The sequence below is a fragment of the Pristis pectinata genome, chromosome 6 (genome assembly GCF_009764475.1).
Source record: "Pristis pectinata isolate sPriPec2 chromosome 6, sPriPec2.1.pri, whole genome shotgun sequence".
NCBI classification, from domain to species: Eukaryota; Metazoa; Chordata; class Chondrichthyes; order Rhinopristiformes; family Pristidae; genus Pristis; species Pristis pectinata.
The window spans coordinates 57,966,374-57,994,037 of NC_067410.1; the positions used below are offsets into that span (position 1 = coordinate 57,966,374).

Here is a 27,664-nt window from a genome sequence, read left to right on the forward strand (position 1 = left end):
TGCCTGAGAACAACTAAACCCAATCACTTTCAATTCAGCTCTTCTTGTTTATTTCCAGAAGGCGAAACCATTATAATGTGAATCTTTTCAGCATAATTCATCAGTTTCTGAAAGTAAACATACCGCCGTCTTCGCATTGTTTATTTTTCTCAGGCATCTTATCAACTTTTCCCAGAAAGACCGACAGAATCGGCCTGGTTGCCAAGGGAACGAGGCCCAGTAGAGTCTGCTTAAGGTTTGTACCTTCAGCGAAGTAACTGTTGTTTTAGCGATTAATACGTTAAAAACTGATGATTAAAGCTTTTGATAATAATGTTAGTGTTTTGTTATTAACTGTAATAACCAATTAACGGTGAAATGTAAATTGTAACACGAGCTTCTTCAGGAATTCATAGTTATAGGGGTGTTTATTATGTGTCTGAAATATTTTGGGGACAAAATCACAAAATGTATACAAATCCCTTTCGGTTTTGCTGTTGATAAATGTGACTGTGTAACTTGTGTACATGTGACTATGATTAAAGATTTAAGAGAATAATAATTCCAGTGCTTTTTGATTAATAGTAATTATATTTGTAACCAATAGCAGTAAAATGAAAGCAGGGTATGAGTTAAATCAGACATTCATAGCCTTCACAGCAGCTTGCAACGAGTTGCCGCCCTCCGGCGCCATCCTGTTCCTGGATTCCACCTGTTTCCTCAGACCAGCACTGCACGACTGTCTGTACCGGATCCTCCCGTTTCAGTTTCTGTTTGTATGCAGGGAGAAGGAGCACAGCCTGGTGGTCTGATTTCCCAAAGTGAGGACGAGGGGTGGTTCGGAAGGTATCTTTGATGGTTGTATAGCAGTGGTCAAGGGTGTTAGGGCCCCTGGTGGGACAGGAGATGTGCAGGTAGTACTTTGGTAACACATTCTTGAGGTTGGCCTGGTTGAAGTCACCTGCAATAATGAAGAGGGCCTCAGGGTATCTTGTTTCAAGGCTGTTGACCACAGATTTCATTGAGTGCAGGCTTTATGTCTGTCTGTGGTGGGATGTAGACTGCCATCAGGATAGCTGAAGTGAACTCCTGTGGTAGATAGTATGGTTGACATTTTCACTGTTAGATATTCCAGGCTGGGTGAGCAGGAGCTCGCCAGGACCATCACATCCGAGCACCACAAGTTATTGATTAAGAAGCAGACCCCTCCGCCTCTAACTTTGCTCGAGGATGCTGTACGGTCCATTCAGTGGATTGAGGAGCCCTCGCGTTGTATGACACAGGTGAAGCAGGTGTAAGCCACATTTCGGTGAGATATAGCACACAGCAGTCCCTCAGTTCTCTTTGGTAGGTCAGCCTTGCCCTTAGTTCGTCAACTTTGTTCTCAGTGGCCTGGACATTAGCTAGTAGTATGCTGGGGAGGGTGTCTTGTACCCACGCTGTTTCAACCTCACCTGCAGCCCAACCCTCTTACCACGCTTCTGAGGTAAGTGACTATGAGTTGTTGGTCCTGGAGTGAAGCCACCTGGTAAGTGATTGCTTAAGGACAGACCTGGAAGACCTGGACCGGATTAACCTCAACTGGAAGGTAAGTGATTTCTTCTGGGCAGACTTTGAGGACCTGGAGCGGAATTACCTGGACTGGAAGGTAAGTGACTGCTTGTGAACAGACTTGGAAGACCTGGAATGGATTCAGCTGGCCTGTGAGGTAATTTGTTGTTCCAATACAGGTCTGAAGGTCCTGAAGAAGAGTGGTCTCTCCCAGCAGGTGAGTGGGGGCATCTAGGGGGGCCTCGGCATTGGGACTCGGCCCTGGGTGCTCCGTAGGGTGGGGCTTCCGATCCGGAGGTGCCCTGGTATCGAGCGTCCCTGCAGGTCAGGCCTTGCATCGGGTCGGGCCTCGGGACTCGGCCTCCGCTGGTTGGGCCCCATGTCGGGTCGGGCCTTGGGACTTGGCCTCTGCTGGTCGGGCCTCGGGATAGGTCGGGACATGGGGGTTGGTGTCGGGCGCTTCCCCTAGTCGGGTCTTCACTCCGGGTCCTTGGGTCTCAGTGTCGGGTGCTCCAGTGTGGTCCGGGAGTCGGGTCTCAATGGTGGGGGCTCCGTAAGGTCAGCTCTTCACCCTGCGCAGGCTTCCATATGGATGGGCCCATCCTAGGTCTCGCTGGTCATTTCCATCTGGGTACGGGAGTCGGGTCAATTGCTCAGTTGTTCCTGGAGGTCGGAAGATCGCCAGCCCTGTAAGAAGATTTAAAAGAACATTATTAGTAATAATTACATAGAATTTAAATTTAAAATAGTAGAACAATTATAGTAGAAGTAATGAGTAGATCTGCAGAGAACAGCTTGCATTGAGTTGCCACACTCCGGCCTCATTAGACAGGGTCCCCAAGTAATGAGTCGCCACACTCCAGCATCGAGTAGACTTATTAGACAGTAAATAACTGGATTGGATTTGTCCTTTTTGTAGATATATACCTAGGTAATTATCCACATTGTCAAGCAGAAGCCAGTATTGTAACTGCTGTATTAGCTTGGCTAGAGGTGTAATTAATTCAGGAGCTCACATCTGCAGTACTGTAACTGGGATGTTGTGTTGTCTGTAGCCTATGCTTCATCCAATGCTCTCAGTCATTCCATAACATCGCTTGGAATGAATTAAATTAGTCCATCTGTGAGCTGTGTTTCATGGGCAGCACTTTTCAGGAATTCATTATGCCACAGCTCGAGTGTGCAGGCAGAGAGGAAATGGATGACTGCCAGACAGTCAAAAAGTAGAAGGCAGGTTGTTCAGGAAATCTCTCGAGCATCCGGCGATTTAACCAGTATTCAGTTCTATATGGTGCTGGGACAGAGGTTTCCCCTGGGGATTACAGCTGGAGTGAAGTTCATAGCAGTACGAGTAACTCAGCTGTACAGTGAAGAAAAAGGTTGAGGAGGTGACAGCTACAGGGATTCTTTAGTTAGGGGAGCAGACATGCTATCAGGTTGTTCTGTTGCTTCTGTGATGGCAGGTTTAAGTATTTTCGTTGAGTGGCTGAAGAATATTCTGGAGGGGGAGAGTGAACAATCAGACATTGCAATTCATATGTGCCAAAAACATTGTCAGATAAAGGGGTGAGATCCTGAAAGCAGAGGAAAGAGATTCAGAAGCAGGAGCTCCAAAGATGGTAATCTCGGGTTTATTCCATGTGCCCCACATCATTGAGTGTAGGAATGGGAGAACAGGTAAGCGTGGCTGGAGAGATGGTGCAGGAGGGAGGACGTCAGATTCCCAGGGCATTGGCACCTTGATAGAGCTGGGCCATTGTGTTTATGGGAACATTCATTTGTGCAGTGGTGGCAGGTGGTGGGGGGGGGAGAGGCAGGGGAGGTTTATACTAATTTGGCAAGGAGATGGTCACAAGAAGTTGGTGAAAAGTATGAGAGATGTAAATAAGTAAGGACCAGGAGAGAGCACAAGGACATCCAAGATTAGGGTGCACGTAAGTAAATGCTAGGAAGAAATTAAACATGGCTGGTGAATTGTAGATACAATGAACCATGGGGGATCATGGTGTCTTGGCAATGACAGAGACCTGGCTAAAAATGGGCAGGATCAGGTTCTAAATATTCCAGGGTACAAAGGAAGGAAGGCAAGAAAGGAGGGGAAGTGTCAGTATTGATTAAGGAGAACATTGCAGTACTGGAATGAGCAAGAGTAAAACCCATCAGTTTAGAGTTAAGAAAAAATAAGAATGTGTTACGCTACAGGGACAATTCTATAGGGTGCCAACCAGTGGGAAGGATATTAAGGAGCAAGATTCAGGTAAATTGTAGGCATGTGCAAAAGCCATAATGATGATAAAGGAGACATGAGACTGCAGATGCTCCAGATTCCAGCAAAAAAATGAGCTCTGGAGGAACTCAGCGGGCCAGGCAGCATCTGTGGAGGGAAATGGACAATCGACAAAGGCAGAGGGCACGGCCAAGGCATTAAATGAGTATATCTGTCTTTACCAAAGGAAAAGGTCTGCTGTAGTTTCAGCAAAGGAAAATGTGGTTGGGCTAGAACTGATAAAGAGGAAAGACTGAAAAGGCTTGCTCCACATGAAGTGGGTAAATGACCCTAAATTGCTGAGGGAAATGAGAGAGTTCCAGGGTAGTAATCTCAGGATTACTACCTGTGCCACGTGCTAATGGAAGTAAGAATAGAAAGATCTGGCAGATGAATGCGTGGCTGAGTGACTGGTGCGGGGGGCAGGGCTTCAAATTCTTGGATCATTGGGACCTTTTTTGGGAGAGGTATGACCTATTCACAAAGGATGGGTTACACCTGAACTCCAAGGGGTCCAATATCCTGGTGGGAATGTTTAATATAGCTGTTGGGCAGGGTTTAAACTAATTTGGCAGGGGGAAGGAAACCAGGATAGAGGAAGAGGTATATGGGAGCAAGTCCAAGACAGTGTGCAGTGAAGATGGAAAGAAGCACAGGCAGGTGAAAAGACAGGATAATTTACTGAACAATAGAAATACAGCAAAATCGGCAGCAGATACACGTCTAAATGTACTATATTTAAAGATATGTAGCATTAGAAATAAGGTGGATGACCTAGTGGCACAGCTACAGATTAAAAAATATGACATTGTGACAATCACCGAGTCATGGCTTAAGGAAGGCTGTGAGTGGGAACTAAATGTCCAGGGGTACACAGTGTATAGGAAAAATAGGCAGGTAGGCAGAGGGGGTGGTATGGCCCTGATGGTTAGTAATGATATAAAATCAATAGAAAGAAGGGACATAGGGTCAGAAGAAGTGGAATCCTTATGGGTAGAGCTAAGAAATGGCAAGGGTAAAAGGACAATAATAGCAGTTATATATAGGCCCCCTAACAGCAGCCAGGATGTGGACTATAAGTTACAGCTAGAAATAGAAAAAGCATGTCAGAGAGACAACGTCAAGATAATTATGAGGGATTTTAACATGAAGGTGGATTGGGAAAGCCAGGAAGGTAGTGGATCTCAGGAGATCGAGTTTGTGGAAGGTCTATGGGATGGCTTTTTGGAGCAACTTGTTGATGAGCCCACCAGGGGATCAGCTGTTTTGGATTGAGTGCTGTGTAACGAATCGGAAGTGATTAGGGAACTAAAGGTAAAGGAACCATTAGGAACTAGCGATCACAATGTGATTGAGTTCAGTTTCAAATTTGAAAAGGAGAAGCTGATATCAGATGTGTCAATATTTCAGTGGAACAAAGGAAATTACAGCGGCATGAGAGAGTAACTGGCCCAAATTGTTTGGAAACATAAGCTAGTTGGAGGGACAGCAGAGCAGAAATGGATGGAATTTCTACAAGAAATAAGGAAAATGCAGGATAGATATATTCCAAGAAAAAAGGTTATGAATGGAAAAATGGCACAAATATGGATAATGAGAGAGGTGAAGGCTAAAATAAAAGCAAAAGGGAGGCCATACAAGGAAGCAAAAATTAGTGGGAAAACAGAAGACTGGGAAACTTTTAAAAACTTACAGAAAGAAACTAAGAAAGTCATTAGGAAAGAAAAGATGAATTATGAAAGGAAGTTGGCAGATAACATTCAAAAAGATACCAAGAGTTTTTTTAAATATATGAAGAGTAAAAGAGAGACATGGGTTGATATAGGACCAATTGAAAATGGTGCGGGAGAGATTATAATGGATAACAAAGAGATGGCAGAGGAACTAAATGAGTATTTTGCATCGGTCTTCACTGTGGAGGATATCAGCAATATACCGGATTGTCAGGGGTCTCAGGGGATAGAACTGAATTCAGTTAAGATTACTGGAGAGAAGGTGCTCGGGAAGCTAAATGGACTAAAGACAGATAAGTCTCCCAGACCAGCTGAGGTGCACCCCCGGGTTCTGAAGGAGGTGACTTCAGAGATTGCAGAGGCGTTAGTGATAATTTTCCAGGAATCAATAGACTCCGGCATGGTTCCGGAGGACTGGAAAGTCACAAATGTAGTTCTGCTTTATAAGAAGGGTGGGAGACAGCATAAAGGAAATTACAGACCTATTAGTCTGACATCAGTGGCAGGAAAGTTATTGGAATTGATCCTCAAGGATGAGGTTATGGAATACCTAGAGGTGCAAGGCAAGATAGGCCCAAGCCAGCATGGTTTCATGAAGGGAAGATCCTGCCTGACCAACCTATTGGAGATTTTTGAGGAAATCTCAGGTAGGGTGGATAAGGGAGAGGCTGTGGATGTTGTGTATTTAGACTTTCAAAAGGCCTTCAACAAGGTGCCGCACAAGAGGCTGATTAATAAGATGAGAGCTCATGGAATTACAGGTAGGATGTTGGAATGGGTGGAGCATTGGCTGGTAGGCAGAAAGTAAAGGGTGGGAATAAAGGGATCCTGTTCTGGTTGGCTACCGGTTACCAGTGGTGTTCCGCAGGGGTCGGTGTTGGGGCCTCTTCTTTTTACCTTGTACATTAATGATTTGGATTCTGGAGTAAATGGTTTTGTGGCTAAGTTTGCAGATGACATCAAGATAGGGGGAGGAGTAGGGAGTATTGAAGAAATAGGAAGGTTGCAGAGAGACTTAGATAGTTTAGGAGAATGGGCAAAGAAATGGCAGATGAGATTCAATGTTGAGAAATGTGCCGTTGTACACTTTAGAAGTGGGCAGATTATTATCTAGATGGGGAGAAAATTCAAAGTACAGAAGTGCAAAGGGACTTGGGGGTACTCATGCAGGATACCCTAAAGGTTAACCACCAAGTTGGATCAGCGGTAAGAAAAGCGAATGCTATGTTAGCATTCATTTCGAGAGGTATAACCTATAAAAGTAAGGAAGAGTTGATGAGGCTCTATGGGGCACTGGTGAGGCCTCATTTGGAGTACTGTGTGCAATTTTGGGCCCCGTATCTTAGGAAGGATGTACTGATGTTGGAGAGGGTTCAGAAAAGATTTACAAGGAGGATTCCCGGAATGAAAGGGCTTAGTTATGATGAGCGTTTGTCGGCTCTTGGACTGTATTCATTGGAGTACAGAAGAATGAGAGGGGACATCATAGAAACATTTCGAATGTTGAAAGCACTGGACAGAGTAGATGTGGTTAAGCTGTTTCACCTGGTGAGTGAGTCCAGGACTAGAGGGCACAATCTTAGAATTAGAGGGTACAGGTTTAAAACAGAAATGAGGAGAAATTTCTTTAGCCAGAGGGTAGTGAAATTATGGAATTCTTTGCCACGTACAGCTGTGGAGGCGTCTTTAGGGGCGTTTAAGGAGGACATTGATAGGTACCTAATTCGTCAAGGTATCAAGGGATATGGGGATAAGGGTGGAAATTGGGGCTAGGTAGGAATAGTATTAGTTTAGCTCATGGAGCAGACTCGATGGGCCGAATGGCCTACTTCTGCTCCTTTGTCTTGTGATCTTGTGAACATAGCCTTCCCAATATACCTGGATTCAGGGTTTGCTGAGTTATGATTCTAAGAGTCCTAACCATTGCCAGGTGCCTTATCCGTATGTCCAATAGTCATGTGAACCTTGGGTTGAATATTTAGACTTATTTAACAACATCACAACTTACCCCAGCCTTGCCCTTTCTGAATAAGCATTTTGCTGCTTCTGCCAAGCGTTGTTATCAGTAATTGCATGTGAGGGTGCTGGCTGATTTTCCTGTCCCTAAGTCAAGAGCCTTCAAGCCAATTCTACTGCACCTTTTGCTATTCTGAAGAGATCAGCTAAATTAGCATAAGCATGGTTCAGAACTATCTTCCAAATCTGTGTAGCTCATGCACCCACTGAATAAACTTAGTTACCAATAGATTATTTAGAGCTGAATAACTGTTGTGAGAAATCCACATGGCTGTCACGTAACAGTAATGACACTGACCCCTGCTGGTCGGAGGACAGCATTGCTCCTCTGATAGGAATCGATACTACTGTCAAACAAGGTTCGGCTCCACCCACCCCTCAGGTGTGAGAGTACCCTTTGCCTCTGAACTTGCTTGACCATTGGCTGTGGCAAGCACCTTTGTCCTTGACCCCCAAACCATTGGCTCATTTAAATCACAACAGTGAGGCTCCACTCAGCCTCCAAGCACCATAAAAGGGGCTGCAGTCCCCTAGCCCTTCCTCTTTTATGACCCCAGGAGTAAAGAGACAACGCTGCGGAGATCACTGGCAAGAGTGCATGACCATGTGGTTTGGGAGCGTTTCACTCAGATTCCAGGCAGTCTTAGAGCCAATGCTAGTGTGGGTCAAGCATTGAAGTATTATATCCTGAAGTTGTACGTTGTTATTGTGCTTGTGTGTATCAGTGTGTGTGTGTGAGTGTATCTTATTCTAGTTGCGATGCCCCCCCGCGTGTTCGCGGTCTGCGTGTATGTGAGTGTGTGTTCCCATCCATTCTGTCCCCGTGTTTGCCTTTGTAATTAAACTAGTTTTGATATCCAAAGCTCGTGTCCAGAGTCCTTGATCCTTAAGACCGAAAAGAACCATTTCACACAACAATAACTTCACAGGTTTTTTGTTTGAGGAAGGACCAATGGTAAAAGCACAAGATGCTCCCAAGGTTGAAGAATATCAGGTGGTATAAATAAACAGCTTCTAAGTAATGAGTATCCATCCCCTGACTGTAACAAGGAGTTCAAATGTGTTTTTAAGAATGACATGACTCAGAACAAAAAATGAAATGGATTGCACTTCAGGAAGGAGTACAGAAATATATGTTCAACATACAGAACTTGTGCCGCTGACTATAATAAAGAAAAACCGAGCTTGTTCACAATTTGTATTGTAGAAAGACTGTAAGGTGGGCTTTCCCAACACTTGCTAAGTGAAAGTTCCATACAGATCAGGAAGGCCCATCTGATGTAAGCCATAAAAGCAATGGAATCATGCTGTTTAGCATCCAGTGCTTGCTTCTCCCTCCTCCACCTCCATCCTCTATTGGAAAGTGCTTATGTGTGAACAAGCTCAGTATTCTTGAGGACCTGCCAAATTCCTTGTCGGCACATAGTTCAGGATTCCATATGGTCAGTGCCTATTAAATGAGTCATTTGCCAATCGTTCCCAAGGAAAATCACATTGAATGAACGGAAGCAGGTCATTTGAGGTGTAATATCTGTATTCAATACTGCCACCATCACAGGCCATTACATTGTAAAGTTTCACAAGACACCACTATTATTTTAATTTACTATTTTTTTCCCCAAACAGGATATTTCTTATGGATTATTCACCAATCCTTTCAAAATGTAGAAATTGATTGTGAAGGTACCTGGGGACATGCAGAGGAATTACTGATAGTCATAACATCATTGACTCCTGAACCTTACTGATGAATTGATGATGGCCTTGGAGTCTTACAGCTGAAACAAAATGACCTATATTCCAAGAAAGTGTGGTGTTAAATTTAAACCACCTACCATTGTTTTAATCTATGAAGATGAAAGTACTAAGAAGACTCGGCAAAGACTGATACCTATTCGAAATTTCTCCAGATTTTCAGGTGGGGATTTAATATATATTTAATCATAACCAGCCCATTCAACACTGTACAAACCAGGTGAATAATAATCACAGGAGAAGTGGAGAGATTTAAATGATTACTGAATGGTTTTACAGTACTGAAGGCAGGATTGCTGTGAAGTATTGTGTGTGGGTGAACAATTTCTAACTACGTCTACTTATATTGTTGGATGATTTTAATAAAGATTTTGCTGTCAAACTTGGAGATAATATTTTGATTAAAATATCAATGCCAACATTTTATGTAGTTTGTTAATTGCACATTTGCCATTAGTATAGGTAGTTATGGAAGCAAATTATGGTAATGTAAGGTAACATAAGGAATCAACTCCACAACATAAACTTAAATGCAATAAAGTATACTGGTGCAAGAATGTTGATGACCTGTATTCAATAAATTCGTAGATCCCTTCTGTTTCCTTGTCTTCATGTAGTACCAGGGGAAATAAAACTGAAGGTAAGGGAAACTGAGTTTAAAAAAAACTTTTGAGGTAAAAATTAATGCTAATAACTAGAGTCCAAGAGCATTGCAAGCAGGATCACATATTGGGATGCAGGTAAGAGGTAAGTATGTTCGTCTGCCTCTTAATGTTGGTAGATGAAAAGTCAAGTGGAGTGTATAAAATACCATGTCAAAACTTTTGATGTGTGTCCTGGTGGCACAGAGTTTGTACAAGGAGTAATTTATTTGTATATAGGGAAGCCAGAGATGAAAAAGATCATTTGATCTATTGAAGCCTATTTCTCTAGAAGCTTAAAATGAAAAGGCACAAAAGGAGCTGTTTGACATGTTGTGTCAGCTCTGAAAAGTCTGGCTTCCTTTTGAGTTATAATTGAAGCTGCTTCCATTAGCCCTGGTACATTAGCATGTTAATCTTCCTTTTTATAAGTCTACTCTTCCAGCATTAAGCCTCATGAAATGAAAGTATGGGGTCAAAAGCTGTAGCAAAATAGGACTGACTGAATGATTGTGTTGAAATCACATTGTCTCTATACCGCTATTGGATAACCTCTGTTGTTTTCTTCCTTGATGCATTATTCCAAACTCCTGTTTGAGTCAACACTATTAGAAAACTTCAAAAAGGAATCTAATGGAGGAAAGAGATGAATATAAACTAAGCACAGGATGTAATACATAGTTTTCCTTTTGAAAATCTTTAACAATAGATTGCAGTCGAGCTGCAGAAGCGATTAAGAATAACCCTCGACACCAAGTATATCTAGATGGAGTATCTCAACAGCAGCTACAGAAATTGTTCCAGCTTCTGAGGGACAACCTGAATGGGGTGAGCCTTGAAAAGAGTTTGGAGGCATTTGTGAGGATGAACTCCATTAACCCAGAGGAGGACCTCAATAAACTTGATGACAATGAATTGGCAAAAAAGAAAAAAATAATGGATGAACTGTTTGAAAAGAACCGGAGAAAACCCAATGACCCAGAATTTGTTTATGACCTGGAAGTTGATTTCCCTCAGGATGGACTGATTGAGTCATGTGGCTGGGATGAGGAAGAGCAAGATGGAGAGATTTGATTTATCTTTTATTTTCAGAAACTGTCAATGTGAGGGTTGAGTAATAATCCAGTGGCTAGCTACTCATGGTTGGCCAATATAATAAACTTACAAATGATCCATCTGAGAGATGTAATTTACATGGAATTGTATCCAATCAATGTTATCACTTTAAACAGCAAATTCTGAACAGCATATTTGGGATGTTTTTTGTGCACATTAAGCTGGGGAATGAAAAAGGAATGTTCTGGAGTGCACCATATTATCAAGTAACATCAGTATCAAAATGTTTATCCATTAATGAGTTCCTTTGCAGTTCTCCCAATTCAGTTTCATTGGGAGATGTGTAACTGTGGCTTCATCTTGTATGGTACCTGCAATTTCATAATGTTTTTACAACTGCAATGCTATTTTTTTTCCAATTTCTGACATCTTCAGAGTACCCAGCATGTGAAGATTGAGTATAGTTTTAGTTATGGTAGAAAAATTGGATGGATTTTTCAAACTCCTTGGGCAGGAAGCTGGTGGAACAGTGCCCACAAGAGCCCTCCTGACCTTCACCAGGTTCCCATCAAGAGGAAGACAAAAATCCATTACATTTTTGAAAAGGTCATTCTCTGAGTCACCATTCCTTGCTCCACCTTTTGGTTAATTCTGGAGCCTACCCTCAGACTATCCATTTCTCAATTGATGTTGATGCTTTAGTTACTTTCAGAAGGTGCCTTCTCCACAGCATGCTGTAAATAGTAATTTATAAGTTGGGAAAAAAAAGACCTGATTTTGAAGCCTTAGTTAAAAATTGGGAAACTGCAATTGTAAAGCATTAGATTGCAAATTGTCCTATGCCATCAGAAATTATTTGCATAATTGACTTCCAAGTTATTGAATTTTTTTTTGAATAAAATTATTAGGCAGTCTGCCTTTTATAGCTAGTGTAATAAGATTCATCAAATATTGCAAAAACTTTTTTTTGCAGAAAAGTTGGTGGCATTTTTGAGTAGTTCAATGGAAACTGAAGAGGAACTGTGTGGTTGACAATTAGAGAGCTGGTTTTGATGAGCTGAGTTGCTTTTGTCATCGACTTTTGCTTATGGTGTATCCTCCATTGATCAACTTGAACCTATTGTCCCTGCACTCACAGAAGCAGGAGAAGACCATTCTCTCCCTTGAGTCTGTTCCACCGGCCAGGTAGATTATGGATAATTTGCATTTCAATTCCACCTTTTGACATGTATCCCTTGATACTATTAACAGATGACATGTGGCATGATATGTAGTGGAGCTGCCTCATTGCTCCAATGACCCAAGATAGATTCTGACCATCTGTATGGAGTCTCCAATTACTGCACGTGTTTCTTCTGGGTACTCTGGTTTCCTCCCGCCTCTCAAGATGTGCAGACTGTTAGGCTAATTGGTGACTAACTTACCCATAGACTGGTGCAAGAACCAGCACAGTGTTAATCAACGTGATCGAAAATAGATTACAGAAAAATAAGTGAGGGAATGAGACTGATAGGATTACTCTGAGAACTGATATATTCTTGATGAGTAAATGGTCTCCCATGTCATAAGAAAATATGTAAATCACAGAATTGAAAATCTCCATTAACCTCATGTAAGAAAGTTTTGAGATTTTCACTGCCTATTCTGTAAACAAAAGTTGATACACCCCTGTTTATGATTTCCCAGAAACCACGGGATAGATGGTTCTGTTCTGTTTTCAACCCCCAAGATAAAGTTCAGCATGGTATTTCCCTTTTTGATTCGTGGTTTATAAATCTGAAAACTAAAAATAATCTTTCACTGATAGCTTGCCAACCCGAAAATGACCCAGTTACTCTGAATGTTTTGTAAGCTAACTAATCATACAGGTCCTCCCCAGATTGCAAACACCTGACTTACGTACAGTCTGTACATATGAACGAGTGTTCAGGAGACCGGCTGGATGGATTGGCTGGCCGCTGTGGGACTGCAGGCATCTTTTGCCTTGTGGGAACTCAGTTCGTAACTGCATTTCCAACTTGTGATCTGTTCACAGCAATGGAACCCTGTTGTAACCTGAGGCAACCTGTACCTGTGCTAAAGTGTTATGCTCAATGCCACCTTGTTGTGAAACTCTTGTATATAGTATCTTATCAAATGCCTTTTGGAAATCCAAATATTCCAACATCAAATTTATCCATATTATTGGCTTTGCATTTATCCATTCATTAAAAGGACTATTCTCAGCTATTAGAGCGGCACTTCATGTTTAGCAAGTGGCAAGGCTGCTTTGTATATCATTCCACCCCAGAACATTCCTCAATAAGGCTCTCATGTACACTCAAAAGCTAGCTTCTACACATCCAAGTAGCACAGCAGCATTGGAAAACAAAATCACTGCATTATAGAATTCATCTATCCACAACCAAACACTACAACAGTAGCTTTGTGTCTGCTGTGATAAGCCTTTGAGCCTTTCTGCACCATTAACTAGCTTTGCAGTTCCCTGTGCTCAGCATAGTACAGTACATGTGCAGTTGCTCAGTGCAGTGGCAGTCACCACTACACGTCATAAAGCTGACCATCATATTTACATGGGCACAACAAAATTACATTTTTACATGGTGTTGCATAACTCCAACTTACATCCTGAGAGTTGTTTCAGGGAAGTATTTGGCAAAATTGAGTTATGCTTTATTGTGAAATAGAGATACAAAGTGTCAAAAAAATTCAGGACAATTTGCCACTTAAAAGTTAAGATATTCTTGTGATGACTTAACTATGAGACATGGGTTTATTGTATGGATTAGGATCACGGATCTTTGTGGGATCTGTGTTAGGGTATCTGCCGAGTGCAGGACAGACTGTGAGTGAAAGATCCAGTTATCTCTCAGCAGAAATGGTAGTACTGAAAGCATTGTTTATTCATTCTTTCCTAATTCTGACAAACTGAGAAGCTCACTGTATCCCTCTCTGCAGACGCTGCCTGACCTGCTGAGTATTTCCAGCATTTTGTTTTCATTTCAGATTTCCAGGATCTGAAGTGGTTGATTTTTAGTGGCAAACTGTTGTTCTCCCAGTGGCTTATGAAGGATCCTTAATGTTACTCGGGGCGACTGGTCGCGCCGACAAGTCAGGGTGACTAATCGAGTCTAGGGATGTTCAGCCGGGGAGTCTAGAACCATAGAACAGTACAGCACAATACAGGCCCTTAAGCCCACCATGTTGTGCCAACCTTTAAACCTCACCTAAGACTATCTACCTTCCTTCCACATATCCCCGTGTTAAATTCCTCCATATGCCTATCTAACAACCTCCTGAATTTGACCAACATACCTACCTCCACCACCACCCCAGGCAGCACGTTCTATCCCCCAACCACTCTCTGGGTAAAAAAACCTCCCTCTGATATCTCCCTTGAACTTCCCACCCATTACTTTAAAGCCATGCCCTCTTGTAAGAGCATTGGTGCCCTGGGAAAGAGGTGCTGGCTGTCTACTCTATCTATTCCTCTTAATATTTTGTATACCTCTATCATGTCTCCCCTCACCCACCTTCTCTCCAAAGAGTAAAACCCTAGCTCCATACTCTCCAAACCGGGCAGCATCCTGGTAAATCTCCTCTGCACCCTTTGCAACGCTTCCACATCCTTCCTATAATGAGGTGACCAGAACTGGACACAGTACTCCAAGTGTGGTCTAACCAGAGTTTTGTAAAGCTGCATCATCACTTTGCGGCTCTTAAACTCGATCCCACGACTTATGAAAGCTAACATCCCATAAGCTTTCTTAACTACCCCATCCACCTGTGTGGCAACTTTCAGTGATCTCTGGATATGAACCCCCAGATCCCTCTGCTCCTCCACACTCCCCAGAATCCTGCCATTAACCTTGTAGTCCACCTTGGAGTTTGTCTTTCCAAAGTGTACCACCTCACACTTCTCCGGATTGAACTCCATCTGCCACTTCTCAGCCCAGCTCTGCATCCTATCAATATCCCTCTGCAATCTTCGACAGTCCTCTACACTATCCACAACACCACCAACATTTGTGTCGTCTGCAAACTTGCCAACCCACCCCTCTACCCCCTCAGCCAAGTCATTAATAAATATCACAAAAAGTAGAGTTCCCAGAACTGAGCCTTGTGGGACACCACTAGTCACAGACCTCCAATCTGAATGCACTCCCTCCACCACAACCCTCTGCCTTCTACAGGCAAGCCAATTCTGAATCCACATGGCCAGGCCTCCCTGGATCCCATGCCCTCTGACCTTCTGAAGAAGCCTGCCATGTGGAACCTTATCAAACGCCTTACTAAAATCCACGTAGACCACATCTACTGCACTACCCTCATCAATCTGCCTTGTCACCTCCTCAAAGAATCCTATCAGGCTTGTGAGACATGATCTGCCCTTCACAAAGCCATGCTGGCTGTCCCTAATCAGACCATGATTCTCTAAATGCTCATAGATTCTATCTCTAAGAATCCTTTCCAACAGCTTGCCCACCACAGACGTAAGGCTCACTGGCCTGTAGTTCCCTGGACTATCCCTACTACCTCTTTTTGAATAAGAGGACAACACTTGCCACCCTCCAATCCTCCGGTACCATTCCTGTGGACAACGAGGACTCAAAAGTCTAGCTGGGGTGTCTAGATCGGGGGGGGGGGCTAGTCAAGGTGACTAGTTGCATCTAGATGGGGGCTAGTCGGGGTCTCTAGATGGGACTGGTTGGGGGGAACTGATTGCGGAGACTAGTCGTGTCTAGTCAGGGTGTCTAGTTGGTGTGACTTGTCAGGGTGACTAGTCACGTCTAGTCAGGGTGAAGCTTCATTGCCTGCCGACTACACGTGCAAATCCACACAGCATTTGACGACCCTGTGATCTCAGTCTCGGACGCCGACATCAGAACATCCTTCAAGAGGGTAAACCCTCGCAAGGTTGCATCACTGCCTGGTATGGAGGCTCTAATGTGCAAGATCGCAAGAGGCTGCAGGGGGTTGTAGACTCAGCCAGCTCCATCATGGACACAACCCTCCCCGCCATCAAGGACATCTTCAAGAGGCGGTGCCTCAAGAAGGCGGCATCCATCATTAAGGACCCTCACCATCCGGGACATGCCGTCTTCATGTTACTACCATCAGGGAGGGGGACAGGAGCCTGAAGACCCACATTCAACATTTCAGGAACAGCTTCCCCTCCACCATCAGATTTCTGAATGGTCCACAAGCCCATGAACACTACTTCGTTATTCTTTTGTACTATTTATTTTTGTAACTTAGTAATTTTTATGTCTTTATATCTTGCACTGTACTGCTGCCAAAAAACAACACATTTCATGACATATGTCAGTGTTATAAACCTGATTCTAATTAGTTGGCTCGATGAGCCGGGGCATCTGGTTGGGGCAACTAGAGTGGGTGTCTAGGCAGGGAGACTAGTCATTGTGACTAGTCCAGTCTAGTCAGGGCATCTCGACAGGGTGACTAATCGGGGAATCTAGTTGGTGCTTCAGGTTGGGATGTCTAGTCAGGGCGTCTCATCAGTGATTAGCCAGGAGTCTAGTCGGGACATCTAATCTGGGAGACTAGCTGGTGTGATTTGTCAGGGTTTCCAGATGGGGTGTCTAATCAGGGTGACTAATCGGGGGTTCTAGTTGGGGTGTCTAGTCCAGTGTAATTGGGATGTGTCTAGTTGGGGTGACACTTCACTCCCTGATGAGCTCAATGCCTTTTATGCAGGGTTTGAAAGGGAGAATAACACTACACCTATGCAAATCCCCACAGTATCTGGAGACCCTGTGATCTCTGCCTTGGAAGCCAAAGTCAGAACACCCTTCAAGAGGGTGAACCCTCTCAAGGCATCAGGCCCTGAAGGTGTACCTGCAAGATATCAAAAATCTGTGCTGACCAACTGGCTGGAGTGTTCTAGGACATCTTCAACCTCTCACTGCTGTGGTCTGAGGTTCCCACCTCCTTCAAAAGGGCATCAATCATACTGGTGCTCAGGAAGAGCGGGGTTCCCCAATGACTATCACCCAGTAGCACTCACATCTACAGTGATGAAGTGCTTTGAGAGGTTGGTCTTGGCTAGAATTAACTCTTGCCTGAGTAAGAACCTGGACCTGCTGCAATTTGCCTACCACCACAACAGGTCTACAGCAGATGCAATCTCACTGGCTCTTCACTCAGCTTTGGAGCACTTAGACAACAGCAAAACATACTGTTTATCGATTATAGCTCAGTGTTCAACACCATCATCCCCTCAGTACTAATCAGAAAGCTTCAAAACGCAGGCCTCTGTACCTCCCTCTCCAACTGGATCCTTGGCTTCCTTATCGGGAGACCAGTCAGTGCGATTAGTAATAACATTTCCTTCTCGCTGACAATCGACATAGGCACAGCTCAAGGATGCGTGCTTAGCCCACTGCTCTACTGTATCTATACTCATGACTGTGTGGCTAGGCACATCTCAAATGCTATGTATAAATTCGCCAATGACACCACTATTGTTGGCAAAATCTCAGATGGTGATGAGGAGGCGTACAGGAGTGAGATAGGTTGGCTGGTTGAGTGGTGTCACAACAACAACCTTGCACTCAACGTCAGCAAGACCAAGGAATTGATTATGGATTTCAGGAAGGGGAAGTCGGGAGAACACACACCAGACTTCATTGAAGGGTCGGCAGCGGAAAGGGTGAGCAGCTTCAAGTTCCTGGGTGTCAATATCTCAGAGGATCTATCTTGGGCTCACCACAATCACAAAGGTGGCCAGTGGCTCTACTTCATTAGTTTGAGGAGATTTGGTATGTCACCAAACACTCTTGCAAATTTTGATGGTGGAGAGCATTCTGACTGGTTGCATCACCGCCTGATATGGAGGCTCCAATGTGCAGGATCGAAAAAAGCTGCAGAAGGTTGTAGACTCAGCCAGCTCCATCATGGGCACAACCCTCCCCACCATACAGGACATCTTGAGGCACTGCCTCTTGAATAAGGCAGCATTCATCATTAAGGACCTCACCATCCGGGACATGCCGTCTTCTCATTACTACCATTGGGGAGGAGGTACAGAAGCCTGAAGACCCACACTCAATATTTCAAGAACAGCTTCTTCCCCTCTGCCATCAGATTTCTGAATGGTCTAGGAACAGACCATTATTCCTATTAGACCATTATTCATTATTCCTCTTTTGCACTATTTTTGTAACTTATAGTAATTTTTGTCTTCACTGAACTGCTGCTGCAAAACAACAAATTTCATGACATGTCAGTGATAACAAACCTGATTCTGAATTGTCAGCTCGATGAGCCAGGCACTTCTCATCGGGGCGTCAATCAAGAATATTCGGGTCAAATACTCATTGGACCCTAACGTCCGGGCGACAGGTCTTTGTGTTTAATCAGGATGTCTGGTCCAGTATATCCGGGGTGGCTCGTCGGGGCGTTTGGTCGAGTCCAGTCGGGGGTTTAATTGGGACAACTGCTCAAGTCCTGTTGGGGCGTCTCATTGGGCTGACTAGTGGGGAGGGGGTGACTGGTCAAGTCTAGTCAGGGCGACCAGTAGGGAGAACTGAACTTCATGTCAGATCTGCAAATCCTCCATGAAATCGAGCAGAGGCTTTTTCCCATTAAAAAAATGTGTTGCAAAGTTTACCAATATTCTACCATGAGTTTATGATGTTTTAAATGACATTTCAAAATTCTCTACATGATGTGGTAATGTACAAAAACAATGTGCTTCAGTTTTCACAAGGTAAACAGAACAGCAATGTGTGCCAATTTGACAGAAATGTTAAAACTTACATTAATAACTATGTTAAACTCAACAGCAAACTCTAATTTGGCTCCCAGAAACCATCAAAAGATGGATTGTGATGGAACAAGGATTTTTATCCAAGGAAATCCATTTGAAATTGGTTAAGGGGACACTCTTGTTGTGCAAAATAGGCATGAGTTGTCATCCTATTTGGTACTACAAATCTTTCCGAGGGTAGTAGACACAGCAGGACTTATTCATCAGTCTTGTGCATCCCATCCAGAAAACTTCAACAGCTTGGAGGGGCAAATAATTTTGTCTCTTTTTTCCCCCTATTATCACCATGGGAATATTAGTTTGTCATTATTTATTTCACCCACAGTATGTTACATGCAAGTAAAAAGAGTCTACTTGGTGTACAAGTTTATTGGGATATTTTAGTGAAGAATGTACATGAATGGTTACTATTGAACAATTAAGCAAGCCTATGTTTTATTATTGCTGCTTCATCTTCCATTCCATCATTATATTTGGTGATCCACAGGTCCAAGTGCACTGACAGAATCCTGGATCACTGAAAACATTTCAGAGAATTCAAACATTGTAACTAGGTAATAGTGAAATAGTTAACAGTTCTAAAATGGCTCAAATCTAACATTTTAAAAACAGAAGTAACAGTCTCATCAGTATTTTGGCAGTATAAAAGCTTTGCAAATGGATCACAAATACATCAGCATGAAAGTACAAAAAAAAAATCAGAAAATATACACAGTCTCCAAACTCTTTACTCTCTTCACATGAACTGCTTCCACACTAAATGGAAATAGCTTCCATTACTATAGAAATATTGTTCCCTGCCCTTCCTCTCAACCCATTTCCCTCTTTTAATTAATATTTAGCTGATAGAGGCAACCCCTGTATTACAACCATCCGGGTTACAGAAAATTTGCCCTTACAGAACTCACAAATCACTACCAAAAAATTTGAATATGGAATAGAATTCACTTTTACAGAATTTATGAAAAAGTAAATTATTTTTTCAACTCCCATTTCTTGACACGTGCAGATGACATGGCTTCTAGTTATGGAAACTGTTACATACCATTTTCTAGGAATACAACATCCCTGTAACGCAGGAGTCATTTGTATACAAGTACACAGCAAGGGTTTCTAAACCTCTCCACACCAAAAATTAGAAGACAAAAGAAAATCTGAAATCGCATCATAAGAGCCAGGCAACAAATTACGATGGCTCATCTCATTTCACAAGTTTTAATATCAACTCCTGGCACCTAAAAGAGAGGTTGGCTTTCTAAGGCAATGTGTGCCAAACAAGTACACATTAAAAGCTTCAATACAAAACATAATTTCATCTGTTGAATGGGAGGAGTGCATAAATTGGGTGCTATTTGGAGACTGATATCAGAGTATGACACTTTGAAATGTGATTAATGGTACATCTTCACCAATTTACTACTTCTCAAAGTTAACAAAATACTTGCATTTCTTGATCTGACTAGCTCATAATTCTGTGCCAGTCTTAGAATAATGGGAGAATCATTGGCTGTGGTAAATTTCTCCTCCATCCACTCATTCAATATCATTTGGGTACTTCTACAATTGTGAGCATCTTATCAAATTCACAGTACATTAATGTGCTACATCAGAAGTTGGCACAAGTTGCATCTGACTTCCTAATTTGAACAAATTCTGTCAGAATGTCCTGTTCACAAGATTTTGTTTATAACCAACCTATTTACAATTACAGGTCCAGGACTCTTTTCTGATGAGGGGTCCTGGATCTGAAGCATTAACTGTTTACTCTTTCCACAAGTGCTGCTTGACCTGCTAAATGTTTTCAGTATTTTCTGTATTTACTCCATTCACAATACACTTCAGTTTTCAAGCAGCTATGTAATTTGCTGGTTAAACAAGAATGACATTAGTGCAAAGGTAAATTTTAATAAACCATGTAGAATTACACACATGGGACTGCATCTTTAAGTACAATTCAAAAGAGATACTACTTTTTATAATACTGTCTATTTGATTTGCTAAGAAAGCTCAATTGTTAGAAATCCGACTATGCACCAAGGACGTACCATGTATATCTTGCAAGGACAGATTCCTTACTGCACACACTTTAATTGCTAGATTTCCAACATGAACCTTTTAAGCTAAATTTTCCAATTGTGACAACTATCCTGGGTGGTAGCCATCACCTGTTAATCATCCAAATCTGTGGAGTTGTACTGTTACCCTCCCAGCTTTAACTGCCCCACATACAGGAATACTTAGCCATTCCAAAATCCAATCTGCTTAATCCCCTGAATTTCATGCATTTTGGCACTACTAGTTTTTCAGTTAATAAATCTAGTCTGAACACCAAAATTTGCAATACACTTGGGAAGAGAAATATAAAATTAAAGTATGCTGCCTCTGTAGAGGAACAGAGGGATTTAGAGTATGTCAACAGATCTCCAAAAGTACCAGATTAGGTAATTAAGGCATATATGTTCCACTGACTGAGGCATGGATTATGAGGGCAGTAAGCTATGATGGCACTAGACAGCCCACTGTTAAGTAGAGCATAATTCTAGTTGCCATATTTGCACCATAGTCAGTATTGTTGACTGCAGGAAGATGAACAGAGCATGTGCCGGGCCACAGAATTTAATTAGAAAAGGCTGGCTGGGTTCTTGATGTCTGGAACAGAGGGGTGTAAAGAAGATTCAATCAAGATAAAATTCTAAGAGCCCTGAAGAAGGATAAGGGAAAACCCATTGCCTTTAGCAAAGGGGTCAAACTCTGCAGTACAACATTCTAGGAAATTGGTAGGATTAGAAAGAAAAGAACTTTTAATCAAGGAATCTGGAAGTCAACACCTTAAAGGATAGTGAAAGAAAAAAACCCTCATAATATTTTAAAAGTACTGAATGAGCACCTGAAGTACCCCAAACTTACAGGGTTATGCACAGAATAAAATCAGCCTAAAATAGTTTTCTTCTCATGTATGGATATTAAGTGCCAAATATTCCTTTGGTAAATTTCTATAAGCCTTGAGTCAGCAATTTAAAGTATACAGATTAATGGACATAAGGATTTAAACCTTACATAACCCACCATTGAACAAAGGTGAAAAGCCAGTTTATACCCCCACCAGCTCCCTCAATTCCCAATCTAATTCAATGGAATGAATTCAGGCAGCACTCTTTATAAAGAGATTCAGAGAAATTTCCTCCAAATTCTGGGTTACCAAGGCCATGATTTACAATTCACGTACCTTCTGGCATATGCAGGAATTAGCACTGAAACAGCTTCCAGGCTTCAAAAGTCTAATGCCCTCACTTCTGCTAAACACTACAATCACTTATTCAGACAGCAATTTATTTGAAGCATCTGATTTCTAGAAAACAGGTTGTTGAACACATTCAAATACACCCAGTCTGCAAATTGAGAAACCAACAGCTATTGAGCATCCTCAGGCAAGATTCTGTCACTGATCACAAAAATACATTAATTGAACAAATGTGCACTGAGCTAATTCTGAAGTGCTGACAAGCTAATTTGAAAGTAATAATAATTTCTAATTCAGTCGTCAGAAATCATGGCCATGCCCAGTCCAATAAACATACTTGAACATTTAATACACCTTGTATCAGCAAAAAAAGTGTTTTTTTAGATATTTCATGGACAAATTTCTAATAGGGGTGAGGGGGAAATGTTTGAATCTGTGCTGCACAATGGGATAAATATATAGTTTCCAGGAACAATGTGAAAAGGGTATAGAATGGTGACTGCACTGACAATGCTATGACAGTGCTGTTGCCCAATATAGAAAGTGTACATATCAGCACCACTTGAAAAACAATTGCTACACTGTAAAACCATTTTATCGCTGGAAGGAATTAAAAGCAATGTGGCAAGGGAGAAAATCAGTAGCTAAGTCATTCCCCATGGATTATAGAATTAACAGACATTCTTCAGTTATTAAAATCTAATTTAAAGCATTACTAAAGATGGATATTTAAAGTTTTCAAATCACCCATTTACAACATTTTAAGACTACACATACACTGTAGTTTCTGCATGTTAATGGCAGAGATGCAGTATCTCCCCTATTCCCCACATAATTACAGCACATTAACCCTCCTAACAACGTTAAAATACCAGGAAACTGTGGAACTGCAACATCAGGACAAGATACTTAAGACTGCACACAATGTGCTTAAACCATTGCCCGCCTAACAGACCATGGCCTAAACTCTTCACACCATGCTCAATTAGAGAGTACATGCTCCAGAGCAAAGTAGCAGCAATTCCATGAGCACTGATCAAGAGAGTAAAGGCCAATTTGATGACCTTTAAGTTACCATACTTCCGAGGATTCTCTGTTCCAAGTTAAAAGGGACAGAGGTTCGCAAAACACCAAGACCACCAACTTTTTTATTTTAAAAAGCATAGTGACCTGCAGCTTGGTTAGAAAGTATTAAGCCTGTAGACTCAGTATTGTGCTCTACCTCTACAATCTAAATGGCTCCAAGCTGCCTTTAGTGACAAATTATGCATGAATAGTTCAACTGAGCTTTCAGCCAATTTTAACACGACCAGCATCTACCCTTATACAATGGACTGGCATCAAATCTTGGACTAAGTCCTCCCAAACTTATGAAAGCAGCTAGTTGTAATTAACAGAATTGGTTATAATTCCTTCATAATCAAACCTTTCCCAACAATAGTGGCTTTTACACCCTTAACCAGTGTTGTAAATACTTTTACCAGGTTGTGGAAAGCTTTAACTTTATAAAAGATACATTGGTATAAAATTATCATTAAGAAATGTGAACAATGCAAAATTATTACAATATATAATAAAAAGTGAAAATAACTTCAAGAAGATTGCAGAAATAAGGTTACAACACTGCAATGTGAACTAAGCTTTAGAATCAGCTGCCATCACAGGCTGTCAACACCACGTTCTCTTGACCTCAAATCCTCCTTCACCACTACTTCAAGGCAGTGGAATTTTTCAACATTTGCCTGTAACATAATAAAAGTGCATTTTAGAAATAGTGCAGATGCATGGGACTAATTCTAAGATTACCCTGTGTATTCGTTTGTCAACCAAACTAAACACAATTAGGAACAGGAATGGGCTACCTGGCCTTTCGAGACTGCTCCACTATCTATCAAGATTATGGCTGATCTTCTACCTCAGCTCCATTTTCCTGGCTGTTCCCCATATCTCTCGATCCCCTTCTTATTCAGAAATCTACTGATCTCTGTATTGAATGAGCTCAATGACAGAGGATCCATAGCCCTTCAGGGTAGAGACTCCAAAGATTCATCACTCTCTGGGTGGAGAGATTTCTGCTCACCCGAGTCCTAAAGGGCTGAGGGTGTGACCCCAGGTTCCACACTGTTCAGCCAGAACATTCTCTGACGAGCCCTTGCAGACTTGGAAGACGATTGATCCAATTACTGGTCTGTGTTTAAATATGGAAACAGGAAGCCATTAAGTTCCTCCAGTGGCCCTCTTCCTTTAACAGTCAATCCCCTGAAATTCATCTCCACCTTTAACATCCTTTTCAAAATTTCAAAATATTGATGTTCACTTTTTGATAACCTCTGAGCCATCTGTGCCTGTGTCTTATTTCCTCACATAGCTTTCAGAGGCTTAAACCAATGGCAATGCCCTTGTTCACTGCTTATTATTTATTCTTTTACCATTGCGGTCTGTTGAGAATTGCTCCATTACCCTACACAACCAGCATCCCTAACTCAAAAGTATTTAATACATGGAAACATTTTAGAAATCAAGAATCCTAGCTCCACTTTTTCAAAGCAACTAACAGGTGTGTAAGGAAGGAAATAAGATGCCAAACCAAATATAGTTGTAAGGGGTTACAAAAAAAATCCAATTCTCCATCCTTTCTCTTCAGATTTGCTATTCTATTCACACATCTCCTTTATTCTTCAATGATTTACCATGTTCCCCCACACCTTCTAACACCCCCCTCCAAAAATTACCATACCATCCATACAATAGATTCATAAGTTCAGAACTCTCAAGATTTCCTACTCTCGCCCTCAGCCAAGCTTCACTGGCAGTTGCAATTTCCGTACCAGCATGACACAGTCGCAGCATGAACTATACCAAAGTCAATCCCTCGCATCAACTTGTAGCTTTCATGTATTGGTACTCACTTTCCATTTTAGACATGCTGACTGGAGTCTCCGTCTCCACCTGGTTTCTGCATTTGCATCTGCATTTGAGCCTGCATCTGGGCAATCATCTGTTGCATGCGGCGCAACTTAAAGAGAAAAGAAAATAGGTTGTCACTTCAGCAGTGAAAACTTTCCAAAATGCACATCTTTCATACAATAGTCATGCAGTCAGTGCCATCTTCTAGTGAGGTGATAGGAATCAAACACTGGTGTTGACAAACTCACTAGGATAGCTGTTGCTGTTTTGCTACCAATTCTGAACAGAAGCATTGGTGCTCAGCCATTAGTCTGGGATTTCCACACTTCATGAAGAAGGACTTTGGACTTGGGGTCTTAGTGACCTACTGTAAGTGCTGCTGCATCTGTCATTGCCCTCAGTCACTGAACTCCAAGTGGTCAGAACCTGGGGCAGGTTCTGGATCCAAATGATTTCAAGAGGGATTCAAATCCCTTCTGACAAATAGTTTCAGCCCTGAAACATTAAATGTTTCTCTCCACACAGATACTGCTTGATCTGCTGAGAGTATGCATTTTCCTTCTTTTATATCAGATTTCCAGCATCTGCAGTCTTTTCTGGATTTTTGGAATTCTATTCTTGCAGGTTAGGAACAAAAGTGAACGGCAAGCCATCTTCCTTAATTACTTTTCTTTAATGTTTTTAATTACAAGTTTGTGTTTATAATAAAAGTTTAAAAAAATTACTTATAAACACAATTCAATTGTCTGACAAGATTACAAGATATTTACAAGATTAAAATTCCTCCAGCTTTCACAATCTCACCCAACACCACTGGCAGAGAAAGCCTGTTGCACAGTACCTCATCCTCTGGCTCAGTTCTGAACAGTGCACCCACCCTTCTATCCAGGGGCAGGAGGATTGTGAGGAGGGCTCTCCACATACACCCCATGTAGGTATGTGGGCACTGCAATCAGCAATTCTGGATAGCAGGTCTAATAAAGCACAACCTGGCTTATTAATTTAAACAGGAATCATCTCCAATTGCTCAGAAGCAACCACACCCCTAATACATTCAAACTTGTTCACGACACACAACAGAAAAAGTAAGCTGACAGCATTAAAATGCTCCAGTGCTGATCAGTTTTCTTGATGACATCAGTGTGACTGGATACTAGTGATCCCCGAGAACCAGCAACTCAATCAAGGTAAAGAGAAATGGATGTTTTAAAAACATGAAAATATAACATTTTCTGTCTGGTTGCAAATCCTACCTCAGCTTCTTTTTCCAGTAGGATCTGGTCCTTATCCTGAGGTTGCTCTTCCCCTTTCCTGAGAAACAGCAGAGTTTTAAATACACAGATCTATTCCATATCATGTTCCTTCATCTGGATCACTACCCAGCACGGATGGTTTACAATAACCTGATCCTCAAGCTGCTACCGTCCAATAAAAGGTGGAACTTTACTAAATCTGTTCTCACATTGTCCTCTCTGGACAAATATTGGGCTTCAATTCAGAATTTTGTGTTAGCTTTAATAAGCCAGTGGCGATGGATAGGAATGGCAGAACCAAAGGAGTATACAAAGTTAAAAGCAAACCAGACCCAGATTGGTATGAAACCATTGGTAGAGTCTAGCCCACCTTCTGAGTTCTAAAGTTTTTTTTGGCTAATATTTGTTTAAAAAAGGTAGTATGAGGCATCTCAATAACTTTGAAATCTATAGCAATTTTCAAAATGTTAATATTTGTAGGTTTCACATGTGCACAGCATCACAATGCCTGTGGGTGAGCAGGGAAACGGCAACTAGCTCATGGCCAGTGGTAACTCAGTTCTCCCTCTTCCCCTAATAATATTAAACTTTAGTGATCAGAGGGAAATCACTCTCCTCCCAAAGCATCTACCATTGTTTTCAATGAGCTTCAGACACAAAAATTACCACAACTATTGGATTATTCAAGGTCTGAATCATTAAATGCTGCATATGAATTTAAACAATCTGCCTGAACTGTATTGAAGGAGAAGGACAATATCAAATCCAATAATTCAAAAAGATTACTTTTTAAGTACTTTTTAAGCATGTCTGGAACCTGCTCCCTATAGTAACAATGGTAAAGTGAATATAGTGTAATTTATTCCCCAACAATTGAGCAATTTGCAATAGGTAGAAAATTCATCATCGAGAAGACAACTATAATATTACTCAGAAAATGCGAAATCCCATTGAAATCCTGTTTCAACATTCCTATTGGTTAACAGCATCTCCAGCTGGCCAACTACTTAGGCATAATAGCCAAAACTGGGGAACAAATCCAATCCTGTTGGCATTAGGGCAAACCTCCCACACTGTACATGACTGTCCTAAATATTTTTTGCTGAAATACCAGGCCCAATTACTGATGTGGATGCATCCCACAAATCAGCTATATACTGGACCTCCCAATACATTGAATGAAAAAAGCCACAAATCCTTGATAAAATGTGAAAACAAGTAAATTAACAACAAAAAGCAGGAAAATGAAAAAAGGTGTGAACATATAAAGTAGCAGGGAGAGGAAAATAGTGGGAACATGGATCAGATCCTGTCAGACTGTGCTTCCTTTTCCAGAGCAAAAGGACAATATCATTCCTCATCAACATTTTTTTTAATATTAGATGTTTAAGTTTGAAAGTTAGCAAATTAACAAAAATACACTCTAAATAATCACTGTGTGGTCTCGATGGATGCAGCAAAACTAGGTTACAGC

At 41.8% G+C, this 27,664-nt stretch overlaps 2 protein-coding genes across 9 annotated transcripts in view; one reads left to right on the plus strand and one right to left on the minus strand.

The window, feature by feature from the left end:
- Positions 1-108: 108 nt before the first annotated feature.
- cep19 (centrosomal protein 19) lies at positions 109-11,189 on the plus strand. Of its 5 annotated transcripts, none has more exons than XM_052018186.1 (3): positions 109-235; positions 9,172-9,463; positions 10,651-11,189. In XM_052018186.1, exons 2-3 carry the CDS (start codon positions 9,334-9,336, stop codon positions 11,013-11,015), a joined length of 495 nt encoding a protein of 164 aa, XP_051874146.1. In that variant the 5' UTR covers positions 109-235; positions 9,172-9,333; the 3' UTR covers positions 11,016-11,189. The 5 variants fall into 5 exon arrangements, with proteins under 5 accessions (XP_051874146.1, XP_051874147.1, XP_051874148.1 ...); XM_052018187.1 differs by lacking the exon at positions 109-235 and adding an exon at positions 699-825; XM_052018188.1 differs by lacking the exon at positions 109-235 and adding an exon at positions 716-800.
- Positions 11,190-19,143: 7,954 nt separating this feature from the next.
- Positions 19,144-27,664, minus strand: part of septin2 (septin 2) — a 91,751-nt gene continuing 83,230 nt past the window's right edge. For all 4 annotated transcript variants that reach the window (XM_052017209.1, XM_052017207.1, XM_052017206.1 and 1 more), the window contains 3 exons: positions 26,191-26,248; positions 24,940-25,046; positions 19,144-23,772 (listed from right to left, as the gene is read on the minus strand). In XM_052017209.1, the coding sequence (XP_051873169.1) occupies positions 24,948-25,046; positions 26,191-26,248 (157 nt within the window). In that variant the 3' untranslated portion in view covers positions 19,144-23,772; positions 24,940-24,947. The remainder of the gene's footprint in view (positions 23,773-24,939; positions 25,047-26,190; positions 26,249-27,664) is intronic.

Excerpts from the sequence above, each read along its gene's own strand:
- cep19 (XM_052018186.1), top strand. The coding sequence starts at position 9,334 with ATGACCTATATTCCAAGAAAGTGTGGTGTTAAATTTAAACCACCTACC. Across the intron at positions 9,464-10,650 it reads AAATTTCTCCAGATTTTCAG|ATTGCAGTCGAGCTGCAGAA; the intron begins GTGGGGATTTAA and ends CTTTAACAATAG.